The sequence below is a fragment of the Hibiscus syriacus genome, unplaced genomic scaffold, assembly GCF_006381635.1.
Source record: "Hibiscus syriacus cultivar Baekdansim isolate YM2019G1 unplaced genomic scaffold, ASM638163v2 tig00110773_pilon, whole genome shotgun sequence".
Lineage (NCBI taxonomy): Eukaryota > Viridiplantae > Streptophyta > Magnoliopsida > Malvales > Malvaceae > Hibiscus > Hibiscus syriacus.
This window is the reverse complement of record NW_024062855.1, coordinates 503,810-521,798: the sequence shown is the minus strand read 5'-3', so window position 1 is coordinate 521,798 and position 17,989 is coordinate 503,810. Positions and strand designations below refer to the sequence as shown.

Sequence of the window (17,989 nt, the reverse complement as noted above, 5' to 3'; positions counted from 1 at the left end):
TTTTTAATTAATTCTCCATTTGTCATAAGATTCTCGAATTCCTTCGTCGGATTTGCCAACATTAACTCAAAGAAATGAGTGGGAAGAGAATCATGAAACATATGTAATATCTCTTCTTCTAAAATGGGAGGTTGAACTTGTGCTGCCACTCCTCTCCATCTTAAGGCATACTTTTGAAATCCTTCATTGGCTTTCATCTTTACTCCTTTAAGATCCATACGTGTTGGAGCTAAGTCTTTAACATATCGATATTGTCCCAAAAATGCATCAGCTAGATCAAACCATCTCTTAATCTTCTCTTGGTTCAAATAATTGTACCATACTATTGTTGGCCCAACAAGACTATCATGGAATGAGTAAATTAACAAATCATCAGAATTTAAATATCCTTCCATTTTTCTGCAAAACATTCTCAAGTGAATTAGGGGATAACGGTGCCATCATATTTCTCAAAATCAGGCATTTTGAATTCATGGGGAATAACCAAATCTGGAACCAAGCTGAGCTCTTGCTTCTAATTCTTTTTGAGTTGCATTAAAACCTTTCATATTTTTTATTGTTTCATCCACCCTCTTGAATCTCTCATCATATTGTGAATAATTAATGAGGTTATTCTTTGGGCTCGAGTGGGATACCCCATGGTTTGTTATCATTCTCGATATATTGATTTGGTAGCACTGTTGCTCTTTAGCAGTTATCTCTTCTTTATCAGATACCATCACTTGAATAATTTGATTTGATCTATCTTGTAGAGAATTCGATGTTTCTTTCATTGTATCTTGAGGTAACCCTGTCAATTGTTCTGGCCACTGATCTTGTAGTCTTTCATAAGATTGCTCCATTGTTTTCATGATGATGGCACATTATTATGAATGAATGATCTTGATTTTATTGTTACAAAACCTTTCATGGATTATTTACATATTTTTATAACCAATGCATATAACAATACTTAAATAAAACTGTAATGTAAATGCGAAAATGTAAAAAATGGGAATGCAAACTGTGCAATACGACAGCAAACATAAAAGTACAAATGCAAAATGAAAACGCAAAGATGCAAAAATGTAAATGTAAACGCAAATGCAAATGCAAAAATGTGGATGTAAAATGATAATGCAAAGATGCAAATGCATGTATGAAAAAGGTGTTACTCAAGAGTGATCATCTTAAAACAGATTTCATTGAACACAAAAGTTTCGATACATCAAACAAAACTTTTACATGTAGGGTATAGCTTTCACTTATAACTTCTCTATTTCCCTTAAAAGACAAATTAACTTCCACTCATGCTCAGGTGTGGAGTTGTCAATCTGCTTTAATTCTCTCGTGAAGCCAGCTAAGTCAACCAGTTTATGAGCTATATTATTTTCTTGAATAGCAATTTCCTTCATGATATTGTCTTTTTCCTTCATCTTCTGTATCAATTCTCAGAGTTGTAAACAATGACTTTTTCTTGTGAGAGAATCTTTGTGTTCAAGAAGTTCTCCAAGATCTCCATAATCATCTAAACATTTCTTCAATGTCTTGTTCTTGGCTTAGTGGCTTTTAATTCAGTATCGATCTCATGTTGATGGATCTGATATGATGCTTCCATGTTGGTCATAGAACTATTCAACATTTGATTTTTGGCTTGACATTTTCCAAATTCAATGACAGTTGTATTGCGTCTTTCTTCTGTAAATCGTAAATCTTGAGAAAACTTCTTGGCTCGCCTTTCATGTATGTTGCAGTTATTTTTCAATTTGGTGACCCCTATTATCCACTCTTCTCGGGTGTTTCCTATACCAACATTTTTAAAGGCTTGACTGACCTTTTGGAAATCCTCATGCATGGTTTTCATTTCTGTGCTCAATTTATCGTTTTCAATCTATAAATGACATATTTGAGCCTCGAACCTCAGCAAATCTTCTTCCTTCTAGACGCCCCTACTGATACTCTTACCTTTGAACACTTTTGGTATTAATCTAGCAGGACCTTCAGTTACCAAACTAAGTTGATCATTTATCATAAACTTTAAGATTCCATGATCCAAAACACATTGGATTCGATATTTGAAGGCAAGGTAATTCTCAATGGTATATCCTTGAGCTCCGGCATGATATTCACAATAAGCATTGATGTCATACCAATTCGGATACAGAGGTTGCAACTGTTTCACATAATGGGAGACGCTTCTCGTTCTTCAAGTAGATTCTCGTGCATCTTCTCATATGATATAGGGATAGTATCGAAATAAGAACCACCTTTTGTCATGGATTGAACCTGAGTTTCAGACAAAAGGAGCAAACTAAACCTAGACGATTTCAGATTACATGATTTCTTCCCATTTCTGAGAGCTTTTATAGTTGTCACCATTTCCTAGGTATCTCCAGACAATTTGTGAATACGAATGATGACTGTCTGTAATTTCTCAAATTGGCTAGGATCAGAAGTCCCTTGCATATCTGAAATTGCATGATTATATTCATTAAGCTCTTTCTCTTTTCGTGAAGGGATCTCTTTTTCTTTGGCCAAAACATATATTCTACCCATCATCTTGGATATCTGCTCTCTTATTTCTCGTATCTCCTTTTGCTCTTCAATGGGTATACGATCTTTGGGTGCATAGTTCTCCTCCATCCTTGGAGTTCCCTCAGAATGTCATTCCTTGGTTGCGTCATAGTTGCTTGATCATAAAACTTTTTGTCTATTTATGAAAACTTTCCAATTTGATGAACACTCTCTCGAATCAACACCTTCTGGTTATGCCATGATCATGCAATGCAATGCAAAAGAAATCAATATAAACAAGTTAGAGCAAAATAAAATGTATCTACAAAATACATAAAAATAAGAAAAAAAATGGTTAGTACCAATTAATGGAAAGAAAAGATTTTATCTATCAAGGTATAAATCCTAACCTCATGCTTTCTAGTTCCATGCTTTGTTGGGAAAAATTAACCTAACTGTATGATTTCTAGTTCGCATGTATTTATTTGGAGAAAAAAATAATAATAAATTAAAAAATTAAAAGATAGAGCTTATTTCTCCTTTGTATACACCTACGGACAGAGGTTCAGTACTGTCTTAGATCGAATGAATTTATATGGTTTATTATATGTAAGGTTTCGGTTCTAGGAGTAATGTACTCGAATTGTCCTTGTTGGCTCCCCATTGGGCTGTCAAACCCTCAATCCTAGTCTATTACAGACTTAAGCAGATCAAGTTCAATTCGAGGGGACACATTTCTCGATGCCTGACACGGAGAATAAATTCTCACGAAGACATAGAGCATATGAACCCCAAAAGTTACTTGCTAGATCTGACACGGAGAATAAATTCTTACGAAGTCGTCGCTTTCACTCCCACTTAAAAGGGAAAAGCTCAATTATAAAGGTTATGTTATGCAATGCAAGTGTTGTGTGTGAGGAGAAATTTTCACATAAAAATTAATATCTAAAAAGCAATTAAATACAAATAAATGTACAAGGGTATAAAATAAATTGAAAGAAATCAAAAGAATCATAAATTAAATAAAATATGAATTCTCAATTTCTAATTATAGAGATAATATATGACTTAGGTTTGACCAGGATCCCCAGCGGAGTCGCCAAGCTGTCGTAACCGATTTTCGCCCGGGCACGAAATTTTTTGGCGGGGAAAGTATGTGAATAAATGAATGGTTTTTATTGGAAATGTTTTAAGAGTCGCCATCGGCCTTTTGGGTTAGGTAGTTCAAATACCTAAAAAATCATTTTTTAAAAGAGTTTTTGAGAAAACATCAGTTAAAAGATAAACCAGCCTGCGTTTAACCAAAAATTTGTTCTTTTTAATAACAAAAAGGGATTTGTGGTCGGTTACGTTTGGGGAAGGATTAGCACCCCCACAACGCCCAAAATTGGTACCTATTGATTATAAATTATCTCTATTAGTAGAAATATAAGAATTCGAATATAAATTTAATTTATTATCCTCTTATTCTAGATTCAATTATAGAAAATTCTAAGGAAAAATTATAAAATTAAAGTAAATATATACATATATATTTAGGGTTTTTATAAATAGGATATTTATTTATTTAATAATATCAAAAAATGACATCTAGTTACTTTAAGACAACCTATTTCTTTAATATTATAAATAATAAATATTAATTAACAATAAAAATAATTTAAATAAAAATAAATAAGAATGATATTTATTTATTTTTAAAATATCAGAATAGGACATCTAGTTATTTTAAGATCACCCTTTCTGAGTATTTAAAAATAAATAAATATTATTATTTAATCAAATTATGAAATTATTATATTGTATTTCATGTAAATATTTAGTGAATAAAAATAAATAAATAAACAAATAAATAAATTATTATATTTAAAGTATCAAAAAATAAAGGACAATAATAAAATAAAATGCAATTAAATAATGACCAAAATAAAATAAATTAAAACTATAGATTTAAATTGCAAAATATATAAAACTTATGGTCAAAAATGAAAATTATAAAAACAACAGTGATTAAAATGTAAAATATGAAACTTAAGGGCTCTAACATGAAAGATCATAAAATATAGATATTAAAAATATAATTTAAGAATAATTAATTAAATCGGGTTAGAATATAAATCATTAAAATTATAAGGGACTAAATATGAAAATTTCCCTAGAATATATATAATTACTAGTAAGGACTAAAATATAATAAAATGAAATGAAAAGACAAAATTAGAATATATTGAAATTAATTGCAGTGACTAAATTGTAAAAATTACAAATTTAGAGCACCGCGGATGGGGTTTACCCCTTTACCCAAAGTGCACAACTCTACCCATGAAACGACATCGTTTCAAATTGGGTATAAATACCCTTAAATGGCCGAAAATGGCCTTCATTTCTTCATTTCTCAAATTTCCCTCTCTCTCTAAAGAAAGAGAAAAACCATTCTTTGTGCCTTCTCTCTAAAAGCCTCCGACCAGCCACCTTATTCCAGCGCCAATCGCCGCCGCCGGCCACGGTATACGGTGGCCATAAAATACCAAAGTACCCCAAATTAACGCTCGTCTTTCCCTCGTCCAAAATCCAACCTTCGTTTCTCCTAAAAACCCTTAGATTTTACTAGATCTAGGTTTTTTACCTTCGATGTTTGGATCTCCGGCAATGTTTGGACTCTCCGAGGGTAAGTTCCTTCTTTTTCTTCTCTTTTCTTTCGATTTGTAGCTGACTGGGATCGTTGGTAGTTTTTTTTGTATATTGTTTATGTGTTCTTGTTCTCTGTCGTGGTCTTCTCTTTCGCAGGATCGGTGGCTTTTATAGCCACCACGATGCTGCTCTCAGACCAGTCACTAAGGGGGCTTTCAGTGAGTCACCAAACTATGGTGGTGACTCACCCTAGAGCATTGACGTATGGAAGGACAGTTGGCTTCTGGAGCCTTCTGGCGAGATGTTGGCGTGGCAGCGGGAGTCGAGCACCTGGCAGTAGAGCGTCGACAGGGCTGGTTGGTCCACCTAAGGCGACGATGGTGGCGCTAAAAATAAGGTTCAAAACCCTAATAAAAACCCTAAATAGGTTTAGGGTTATTATTTGGGTCGGGTCTACAAATGGACCTCTAGGTTGTAATTGATTGGGCCTTTAATATGTAATTATTTATAATTTAATAATAATAATAAAATAATAATAATAATAATAATAATAGTAATAATAATTTTAAAATGGAAAAAATTAGTGTCTACATAGGAAATAGACTTATCACAAGTCTTATTTCCATTGAATTGCACCTATAATATGCACTCACCTGGCCTCATTAGTCAATGTCGTTCTCTTATCTTTTTCTCGATTACTAATACTTGACGATTTGTCCGGACTTTGCTCTCGATCGATATCTACATAATCATACATATTATATACATATCAGCATTCCAATTATCATAATTCGATCCTTAATTTCTTAGACCAAAAGAAATACTTAATTCCCTTTTCTACTTGGAGTAGTATCGGTACCCCCTATAGGGTATCGATACTTGTAACAACCCGGATATTTTCAAAATAATATTTAATTAAAATTGGAGGTTTTAATTGTGAAAATCGGTAAATTGTGGGGACTAAATTGAAAGATTTTAAAATTTGGAGCTTGTTTTAGAGTTAAAGAAAATTTATGGACCAAACCCTGAATTTACCCAAGAAAGTTAGGTATGTTATGTTATAAACGTGGTTTTCTGTTTCAAAACAGAAAACCACACCTCAATTGTTCCCAAATTCCCTTCCCCCTACGCCGGTTTCAGACTTAGATCCCGATGCCGTCCGAATTCTGATCGTCATTTTGAAATCACTATCGTGTTTGTTATCGAGTCAGGAACAATCCCCTTAAATTAATTGAAGTGAAACGCTACCAAACGTCGGGAATTTCAAGTCAAAGCATCGACGTTTTTTTTTAGCTCTATATCAGGGAAAATCTCAAATTCAACGCCGATCGTTACTCTGTTTACGACACCTCCTGCACCATCGTGTTCCTTGTGCCGTTTCGAGTTCGCCGGTTTCATCCTCGGTCTAAGTCGACGGCGGCGCATGAGGAGGTGGAGCAGTCAAAGATTCGGCCGAGTTGAAATCGAGCTCTCCGCCGTTCAAAAATTTGAACCGATCTTTGTAAGTATCTCGAAATCGCTTAAAATAATTTTTAGAAATTTTTTCGGGATTTTTAGATCCCTAGAGGAGGTCTCATGCGTCACACGCGCCGCCGCAGGGAGAGTGGAAGCTGGAAAACTGGTTTAACCGGTTTTGAACCGATTTTGACCGGTTCGAACCGGTTTGACCAGTCTAAATCGGTCTGACCCGACCCGACCGACCCCGACCCGACCGTTGACCGTTGACCGTTGACTTTCTTTGACCATAACCTTAAATCGCTTTGACCGACCCTTAAACGACCGTAAATATTTTTCGAGTATACCTATTCTGATAGTTTTCGACGTCCCGAATCCGTTTCACCAAATTCGAACCAGAAGGCCTCCAAATCGACGGTCAAAGTGGTTGACTTTGACCAAGAATTTAAATTTTCGAAAAGTCATACTTTATGTTTTTCGACGTCCTGATTCCGATTCTGTAATCCATTTGACCAAATTCAGACTCGAAATCCTCCAAATTGATAGTCAAACCCTGAAAATACTTATATACTTAAGAATTTTAGCTTTGAACAATTAAGTAAGATTTGGGGCTGATAAATTATTATTATTTGTAGGTATAAGAGTCTTTCCGGATCGTTCGACAGCTCGACCCAACTCTTCTAGATCAGTTAAACCACGTTCAAAAACTGTAGCAGAGCGTGGTGAAACCAGCAATCAGTAAATCTACTATTTGAACCTATTATTGAGGTGTGTTCCCTAAGTACTATTTAATTATTTTATTTGTTTTGAAATATGGTACATTGAAAGCTATGATTTACTGTTTATTGATAGTTTATGGACAATGACTGATATATGATTATTGGTTTTCACCTATATATATGATTACGAATTTATGGAAATTATGCTTATTGCATAAATTATATTGATTGAAAATATTGATTTAGGGTTGGATTGAATTACAATGGTATAGCTCTGATCAAGCTAATAAACAGTACGGACCTAATGTGACTCTTGGGTAGACTCGCGGGCCCATGATGCTCCATTAGGTTGGCTTCCTTTGCTGTGTGCTTAAGGTAAGCTATATGGACTTATGGACTTACGGACTTAAGGATACAAGCTCTAAAGCATATCCTTAGGTTGGCTTCCTTTTTGCTATGTGCTTAAAGTAAGCTATATGGACGCAGTTTTGGGAACTGCGGATGGTGCACAAGAAAAGGGTTTAAACTATGATTTTCAAAAGTTAAACTCTATTATGAAATTATGATGGTTTACTGAACTATTACTCGTTTATTGTACCTTTTGTGATTTTATGGTAATGTGGGACACACTAAGCCTAGCTCACCTTTCGAAAATGTTTTTTCCCCTTTTAGATACTGTTGGTTAGATACCCCGGATTGAGCACTTGGAGGATCAACATGTCTCTTGAAGTATATTTGATTGTAATATTTTTATCATTCAGGTTGACTTTATTTTGGTGACATGGACCTTATTTTAAAGTATTGGATTTTATAGTGATTACACTTTTGCTATTAATATTCGGTTTATCGTGATTTTGATTTTTAAGACATGTTTTAAATTAATTTTTTACTTATTGGTATTATATTTATGAGTTGGGTTTTGATAGTATAATATCATGTCATTTATAATGTGATTTTACAATGATTGAATAACGTTTTCAGAAAATGTCTTTAAGAATCATGTATGTGATCCACTAGACTTAGTCGAAACGCATAGGCCGGGTCTAGGGGTTACAATACTTCCCTAGCTGTGGTATCGATACCAAGACTGGGTATCGATACCCATTTTGCATTCGAAATCCTTATTTCAAAACTAGTACCGATACTGATCTAATGATATCGGTACCTTTGGTATCGATGCTACCTTCCCAGGTATCGATACCCCATAAACAATTTATAAATTTCTGTCTTATGGTATCAATATTTATTCAAATGGTATCGATACCCTCACTCAAATTTTGACCCTTTTCTCTTGGAAGTATCGGTATTAGATGAACAGTAACAATACCTCATGCCCAGAATTCATATTTTTATCTCGACAATTCACCCAAACTTACTTATATCTTATACTAGAACCTCCTTTAAGTCCTTTAAGCTTAACTACACTTATTCTAATCAACTTAGATCACTTTAACTCATCCTAATATCCAATATCCCACATCCATACTTGAATTCAATAATTAAGCCAATAAATCAACATGTTCCAAATTCATTTCTATCACTTTTTACTTCTTAATTTAGCTGATGACAAGTCAATTTTAGTCTCAAATTCTACTTACTAACCCTCTTTCAAAATTTCACTTATAAACCTCTTATCTTTAATCCCTCCTAACTTATCATTCTTTTAGTTTCTACATCCCTTTAAGTTTCCATAGTCTTTTCTTATGCTCTATTAATCAAAACCAATCCTTAATTGAAAGAAAACCAGCTGAAAAATAAAACTCACCTTAGCTACAAAGCTCACGTTGAGAGGAGGAAGAAGACTCCAACTCCAGACTTTTCCTTTCTTTTTCTTTCTCATTCCACGTGGTTAATTCCTTATAAAGGAAAAATAAAAATATTTCTTTTGAAAAGATCAATTTACCCTTACTTCATCAAATATTTACTAAACAATCCTTCACAAAATATTCCCAAATAAGTCCCTAAACTTTTCAATCTTTTGAAATCATACCTCAAAATTTCAAAACTTCAATTTTGGTCACTAGCCCTGATTTGGGGATGTTACAGCTGATGTTACTTTTGTTGAAGATGATTTTGTTCAGTCTAATTATCTTCAGGGGTGACTTAGATTGAAGATACATTTTGAATACAGCTCTCCTTGATCTGGTTATTTTTATAAATCTAAATACTTACAGTTAACACTTGTTCCTAAGTCTATTCGTGAATAAATTGTTGAGCCTATTATTAGTGAGCCCATTACTCCACCAATTAAGTCAGTTATGATGACAGATATGAAAAATCAAAATAATAATCAATTGAAAGTTTATTCAACGAAGAAGACACCAATTTCTCGACCAATACAGGTACAATTTCTCATTCATACTATTAGTTTGGGATGTTTGCCAAGTCAATGATCTCATTGGGATATAAACAAAGTCAAGGTGATCATACCTTGTTCCTAAAACACTTGAACTTCAGAAAGGTTACAACACTTCTAGTAAAATGTAGATGACATCATAGTTACGAGTAATGACATTAAAGGAATGAAGAACATGAAAAATGTCTTTTTGAAGGAATTTGACATCAAAGAGCTAGGAAAGTTGAAATACTTTCTAGGCATTGGGGTGGCACATTTAAAGCAAGGAATCTTCATCTCTCAATAAAGATATGTGCTTGACTCATATTAAAAGAAACATGGAAGATGAGTAGCAAATCAGTTGAGACACCAATCGAGTTTAATCATGGGTTATGTGATGCACCAAAAGAACCTATGGCGGATAGACAATCCTATCAAAGGCTGGTTGGAAAGTTAATTTATTTGGCACACACTAGACCAGATATAGCCTTTGTAGCAAGTATAGTTAGTTTATGCATTCTCTGAAAGAATCACATCTGAAAACAGTAAGCAGAATACTAAAATACTTGAAAGGGCCAACAAAGATCCATTGATAGATGTGCTCGTGAAAGGGCTGACAAGCAAGGTTTTTCAAGAAATTCAAAACAAGTTGGAATTATAGATATTCATTCACCGGTTTGAGAAGTGTTAGAATCATGCATGTAGAAGTCTTGTTTGTTTAAGAGTCTTATGATAAGAAAGGATAAGTCTTAGAAGTCTTTGTACTCTCTATCTCTTGATAGAATTTTATCTTTAGCAGAAAAGTCCTATTAGAAGTCAACAACTCCTTTATTTAAACTAACATGCTCTCCTAAATTCAATAATTAGATTTCTCTTTCATTACCTCTTTTATTCTTTTCATGTCCTTCGTTTTGTTTCTTTAGATAATATAACAAGCAGAATATAACAAGAGAGAAGAAGAATTCTTCATCTGTAGGACAATATAAGAATCCCCCTTATAGAATTTTCCATAGTCAGACTTTGGCAATGGAACTGGCTGAAAATTCTCAATTCGCCAAATTTCAGTCCCACTATACGATGTTAAGTGCAACAATAGCATATGTATGGAACATAAGCACAAATCTCAAAAGCAAACAAAAAGCGTTGTCAATATTCGTTTTCATGGTCGTGGTGGAAAAAGAATTGATTCTGGTCTATCTTATCAAAAGTTAAGTTTAAATAATATATATACTCTTCTATAAAGAAAAAAAGTTAAAAATTGTAAAGTACATAAGTTCACAAACTATTATATGCCCTTCATCTTAAGGATACGGTTTTTGACACACTCCCTGGAATGCAGGATCCATAACTTTTGCGGAGCTTGACATTTCTTAGAGTTCTTTATCGATGTTTTCTAAAGCAAAAATATTAAATCAACTTCAGAATCCAACCTGCACAAGTCAAGAAGTGCCACAAAACCTACTGGAGAAATACAGGTATTTCATCATGTAATAAAAAAATTACAATAGAATTAAAAAAAAAAAAGATTAGAACAATAGACTTTTAATCAATACTTACAATAATTTAATTGGTTTAAAATTATGTTCCTATTTCACAGTGCACTAATAAGCAGAAAATATAATATTACAGTGTAATAATCATGCCCAAAGCACACAAAAAAACCATTTTCTTGCTATAACAGAACCAATCAAAGATAAGTCACCACAGCTTTCACAATCTTCAGCAACAAGCCAATCTTGCGACACCGTGTACTGTCAAAGATCTTACATTAAGCAATTTCATAAAGGGTCTTGATGTGTCCAAGCATGCAACCCAGTTGACTGGACATCAGGACATGTATTGCTTCTACCTAAAAAAATTTTATAAAACATTAACGACCTTAGTAGCCGAATCCTCTCTTCCCCGTGACCTTCTTTCAAGGTGAGCTTGATGGCCAACATCATTTCATAACGAGTTCAGGAACCTCCTATCACAGAAGCATGCATTTGGTTGTGAGAATGATTATCTTCTTGATAGAAACCTTAAACACTTGTACAGCTGATGAGTATAAAAGCTTCCCCACTCCATATAATATCAAGAATTTGATCCACATGAGAAGGAAGAGACTAATGCCCTAAGAATTTAAATCTTCCTTTCCAAATCAGATCTACGTGTCCATGAATTATTTAGGCTACTACTGTAATTACATCTTTAGTTCCTAATGATAGTATCCGTGCTAAGACTAAGACATGGCTGCACCTGGTCGCAAAATTAGTGATAAAAAATAGAACAAGAATGATGTCTAACATAAAGTTAATCACCTATTACAAATTTTATATTCCACACCAGTATATGAAAAACTAAGAGCAACTTTTCAGATTGTGTAAGTATGAAAAATGTGTTCTGTCTATGCATCCCACATTGTCGAATTCAACATCAAGATGATGTTCACATGATAGACAAGGGATCTCCACCAGCACTCCTCAAACTTAAAAACCAAAAAAGAAAAAAAAATACTAGTTCCATATGTACACAGATTTGCCAACTTCACATGATATGGAATTTAATAATCTCTTATATTTCTGGCCAAAAAAAAACTCAATAAACTGATATTCTTTAAACCAATAATCCATAATTTCGATTATATTATTACAGAAGACCCTTATCCCGCAAACTAAATTCCAAACGTTTGCTTGCAGTTGTTCCATGCTCTTAGGAGAATACCCAAATCAATATTGCTTGAAACTTGCCACAAAAATGGATCACCGATGAGCACTTTGAGGAAAGAAATGTATTTTTTTTATTTGATCACACAAACAATCAGAAGGCAGCAACGGATTTTTAGCATTAGTGCCACTGACAAGCAATCCATGCAGCAGCTAACATGAACAATCACGGGATCAAAAAGGAAGGGAAAACAGAGTAGGAAGAACCCAACAAGCATTCAAAAATTAAGATCTTTTAATCTATAGCCCCTGCCGTAAAACTGAAATCTTAGCTTCTCTTACACTTACACTGGAACAAAGATTTAACAAGCAGACTAAATAGAAATTCGAGAACAATCTGAAAAAAAACAATCAGATCAAAACAAGAGTTGAGGAAAAGAAACAACACCCATTGAATTTTAGAAAATATCAAGCATAACCAGATCAACAGACATCAAATCAAACACGAAAAAATGGAGATCCAAACGAGTTATGAGCCAACAAAGAAATGACCAAAGCAATGACTTTGATCTTATCTGATAGAAACAGAAACAGATGATGAAAGAAAAAAGGGTACCTTCAGATAGAGTTATCCCCCTCTTTGAGTTTGAAGAAGGAAAGGGAAGAGAAGGGTAAGCAGAGTAAGCAAATAAAAAGAAGGGGTGATGTTGGGAGTGAAAAAAGTGAATTTTTGCAATGGAACCGTTGTGCGTTGGATAAGTGTTTCTCTCTCCAACTTTTGCAATGAAATCGTTGTGTGTTTGATGAGTTTTCTCTCTTTAATTTATCTATTCATTCTCTCAGATCGTTGTGTGTTGGAAATTTGTGTGTTGGAAGAGTGTTTCTCTCTCCAACTTTATCTATTCATTCTCTCAGATCGTTGTGTGTTGGATGAGTGTTTCTCTATCCAACTTTATCTATTCATTCTCTCATACTTTTTCGAGATATGCAAATTCAGAAAGATAGTGTTTTTCTCTCCAACTTTATCTATTCATTCTCTTAGACTTTTTCGAGACATGCAAATTCAGACTGAAAATATAGAAGAAGAAGAAGAAGAAGAGGAGAAATAATGTTTATGGTTTAAGGTTTTATCGGAAAGAAAAATCTTTTATTTTCGGTAAATTATATATATAGTCCCTCGATTACGGGATATTTGCTTTGTATCCTTCCACTACATGATTTTTTTTCTGATTATAAAAATATACAAAATAGTTATCTGAGTTTAAAAAAAAGTACTAAACTTATGGTATTATGTTAAAAAGGTAATATAAATGATATAGTAATTAATGATATCATAATAATAAATTTGAGGGTAAATTATACATTTAATACCTAAATTATATTATTTTTGTTCTATTTTGGTATTCAAATTTTATTTTATTTTTCAAAATCATACCTAACATTTAGTTTAGGTTTCATTTTTGTATCTCGCTTTTAAAAACTTAATGATGATGTTAATATGTCACCATAAAATAATGTAACATTATCATTAAAAAAATGTCATGTAAGTATTTCTGTTAATTTCTTAACATCAATAAATTAAAACTTAATTGAAAGGGAAGACTCGTAATAGTAAGATTTAACTTTTGTGAAGCTTAAATGACCAAATATGAATAAAAATACTATTGAGAGTGATAAATGACAAAATTACCCTAACTGACTAACAATCCAAAAATATCCATAAGTGTATTGATATTGGTAGAGAATAACAAGTCTATGGTGTATTAACCACTCCTCAAATCAAATCACAAGGTATGTGAACGTCGAGAAAATAATGTGAACGAAAAATTATTGTTGAATGAATGCCCATAAAGGGAATGACATGCTTCGAAAGAATTGTGTTAGAGGAACTGTATACCATGGGAATACCGATAAAGCAATGACGTGTGAGTTGAATCTCAAGCCTTTCAATAGGTTGTTGGAAAAGTGGTGTTGAATGTGACGAGAGAATTTTTAATAGATAATCAACTTAATGTGCTAAGTGCATAATATACTTTGAGTGTAACGATAATACTTAATATCTTAAATGCCACAAAACACTAAAAGATTAACTTACCCTTATATGACGTTCTAGATGAGAGAACGAGTTATGTAGTGACAAAGGAGGAAACAACCTCGTTTAATTGTGTTAACGGTGGTGCTCGTATAGTCAAGTTACCTTGATTAGCCTTGTAAGGCAATGTTGATATGTATGCTTTGTGGGAACTTATGTATGTTGTGATTGTGTGTTGATGATGATTGTTTTGATATTCATAATGCTTGGCGTGACTACTATTTTGACATCGAGTCAATGCTATATATATTGTGAGTGAGAATTATACCGATGCATATGTGAGATTAAGTTTCCCTCTATAATCTATACCCTATGGTTATGATAAGATCGAAAGATCATTAGTTATGATTGACAAGAATTGTTTCAAGACATGTGTGACACTGGATTCCCATTCATGATTTAGTAGTACCCGACTATTATGATGGCATTATGTTCTACGATTGTGTATATACGTATAATGATGTACGACTTGTGTATTATTGAAACTAAAGATCAAAATATGTTCATGGATATGCCTTTAGTTATGCACTAGAGAAAGCTTTAAACTAATATCATCGTGAAGGAAACTAATAAACCTTAAGCATGTATTGCTTCGAGCTATGAATCATGCTAGTATGTTTATGTTTATGAGATTCATGATGTACACTCTAGACTAGCAATATACTATTGAGCTTTGTAAAGTTCAACGTTCGGATGTTTCCATTCGTAGATTAGTAGTTCGAGTTTGTTCGAGGGGCACTGTCCCAACAGGATTTCCATCACCTTCCTCTAGAATATTGTATGGTTACTCTTAGTGGACATTGTATTCATAGTTCCTTTATTCATGTATTAAGATTGTAATTCTAAAATTTATATTATTTTGTTTTAAACTAAAGTGTCTTGGAGCTCAGGAATGAATAAACATTTTATAATTGTCATGTATGTCGTCTTTTGATATTCCATTTTGTGTTTTTAAATAGAAATGAAAAAGATTTGAAATCTAACAATTTTTTTCGATGTCCCAATTTAACACTTGAAGTCCTTCATATATTGATCAGGTTCGGGGTGTTCATTATTGATAATTACTATTTTTTTTGTGGAATGTATTCAAGGGAATGTTTTGCTTTTATTTTTCTTCACCTCTTTAGGTTTTTATATTCCTTTGTTGTACTTAACTATTTTTTTTTTTGACGAAATCTTAGTTTTATTTCAACAGAAAGGAAAAAAAATATTTTATATGATTGTAAGAGAAGTGATAAAAACTTGTATTTTTTTTTGGGTTATGTGTTTGAGTCTCATGTATTGAGTTTTAACTGTTTTATTTGAATATTTACATAAATGTGAAAAGATAATAACTGTCAACACACATTTTCGTCCTACTAGAATTTAAATTTCTAAAAATAGAATAGAATTTTGCTAGGATTCAAACTCCTAAAAATATGATAGAGTTCTACTATGATTTAAACTCCTAAAGATAGGATCCACAAGCACTATAAATAGCCATTGTAACTCACTATTGTAACACACGATTTACAGACAAAATATAGAGGAAAACACGGAAAATACAAAGGCAAAGCTATTGTAAACGATTCGAAAAGGAAATAAAAGGTCGCATTTTTTTTGATTTGTTCATTTCTCGCATGTGCACGTTATTTTTTTGAGATTTGGTTCGAATAACCCAAAACGTGGGTTGCGCCGATGACCAAAAATGGGTGGGGTTTCGAAGTTTCGAACCTAGATCTACCCTGAGGCGTGTTCATTTTTTATCTCCCTAATGCGTAATATCAACGTTAATTGTCTTTCAAATTTGGCTTCAATCTTTATTTTTCTTTATATTAGTCCTTTTATTTATTGTATAGATATTTTTATTTATTTATTATTTACATTATTGTCATTATATAAATATATATACGTATGTTTTTTTAAATGATTTTCAATTGATTTTTTTACACTATATATTATTATTATATATACATATATTTTTTATTTATTTATATTCATTTGGTTTTTTTTAATACTATATTTATTATTTTTATATATATATACTTTTTTTAAAATATTTTACTTATAAGCGTATTATTACTATATATATATATATTGTAATTATCTTTATTTAGTTTTTTTTACTTTATCATTATACGTATATATGTATGTTTTTAATAATTTATTTATAAGCCAATTATTATTATATGTATACTTTTATATTTGGTTTATATATTTATTTATTTTTGGTTTTGGTTTTTTTATTTATATTATATTATATTTTCATATTACTATTATTATTGTTATGATTATTATTTTTCTATTTTACTCATTTATATATATATATTTTAATATTTTATTTATTTATTTATTTATTTTTTCTTTTATTTTTTTACTTATTTTTATTCTTCATTTTTTCATTTTTTTCATTTTTTCCCTCTAACACATCTTATGACTTTTTAAGGGTATTTTCGTCAATTAATCATAGGTAAGTAATTCATGATCAAATTTTACCTTTTAATTTAAAATTACAATTTTCTTAATTAAGACAACTGGAAATTACGTAGTACCGAAAGGGCGGTTCAAGGGTGATAATCTTTCCTTGACCGTAACCGACTCCCGAGCCCGACATATTTCTGGTAAGACGCAGATCAGGTAAGAAATAGGGTATCCGATCAACCCATTTATTTTTAAATAAATGATCGGTGGCGACTCTCAATCCATATTTTTCAAGTCGAAGTCCAATCCCGATGCCCAACTAAAAGACGGTTGCGACAATAACACTCCAAAAATGATATTTATATCTAATAAATAAGATTATTTTAATTATTCTCTAATTGGATTGATGTTGCCAATTCAATAGAGATTTAATAAATAATATGTACGTTTACGAATCAAATTAATTGATTTAAATTTTTGTAAAAGATTCTAACAAAAAATTGGAAAAATTTGTAAAAGATGAAATAGAAATTAGAAAAGCCAGCTCATACAAGACCATTTACAAAGACAACCCATGCCATTAAACTTTTAGGTCGTTATCACATTATGTATCATGTGGCAATGCTACTTTAAAATAATGTATCATATTCGCTGGTTACTCAAAACACACATCGAGTAATATCGACGAATTTTCATTTAACCTCTAAATTATTATAAGGATAGGATCTTATTATATAATATAAAATTATTTTAGTTTTACAGAGATTTATGATCATTAGGTGAGTGAAAATAAATATTTGAAATTAATATTAAGAAATAAAAAGATATTCATGGGAAAAAATCAAAACCTTACAGCCCTTTTTATGGTCATCCATACCATTCACGATTCAGCAAACCCAGCTCCACCTTGCACAACATAAGGCTTTCTTGTTTGGTATTTAAGTCTATTTTTTTTTATAAAAAAACTCTTCTTGATCAAACAAAATTTCCTATCTATAATCTATATTTATAATTTATCATATGGTAAATTACACATATCAACATTATTTGATAGTTGTTCGAGAAGATTAAATCATTGAAAAGCTCGTTAAAAGGATGGGGTAATCATTAATTTTATAAAGTTAGGCATGACTGAATATCTATTATCTGATTTGTATTTAGAATTGAGATCAAAATCGAATTTGAGAGTCAATTACATAAATAAAGTTAAGTATGGCTG

At 32.1% G+C, this 17,989-nt stretch overlaps 1 protein-coding gene across 1 annotated transcript in view; it reads right to left on the bottom strand.

Moving 5' to 3' along the window:
• Positions 1–11,041, bottom strand: part of LOC120139783 (villin-3-like) — an 80,398-nt gene extending 69,357 nt beyond the window's left edge. The window contains exons 1-2 of the mRNA XM_039154920.1: positions 10,945–11,041; positions 10,604–10,703 (exon numbers count right to left, since the gene is read on the bottom strand). Coding sequence (XP_039010851.1) covers positions 10,604–10,703; positions 10,945–11,000 — 156 coding nt within the window. The 5' untranslated portion in view covers positions 11,001–11,041. The remainder of the gene's footprint in view (positions 1–10,603; positions 10,704–10,944) is intronic.
• Positions 11,042–17,989: the final 6,948 nt, after the last annotated feature.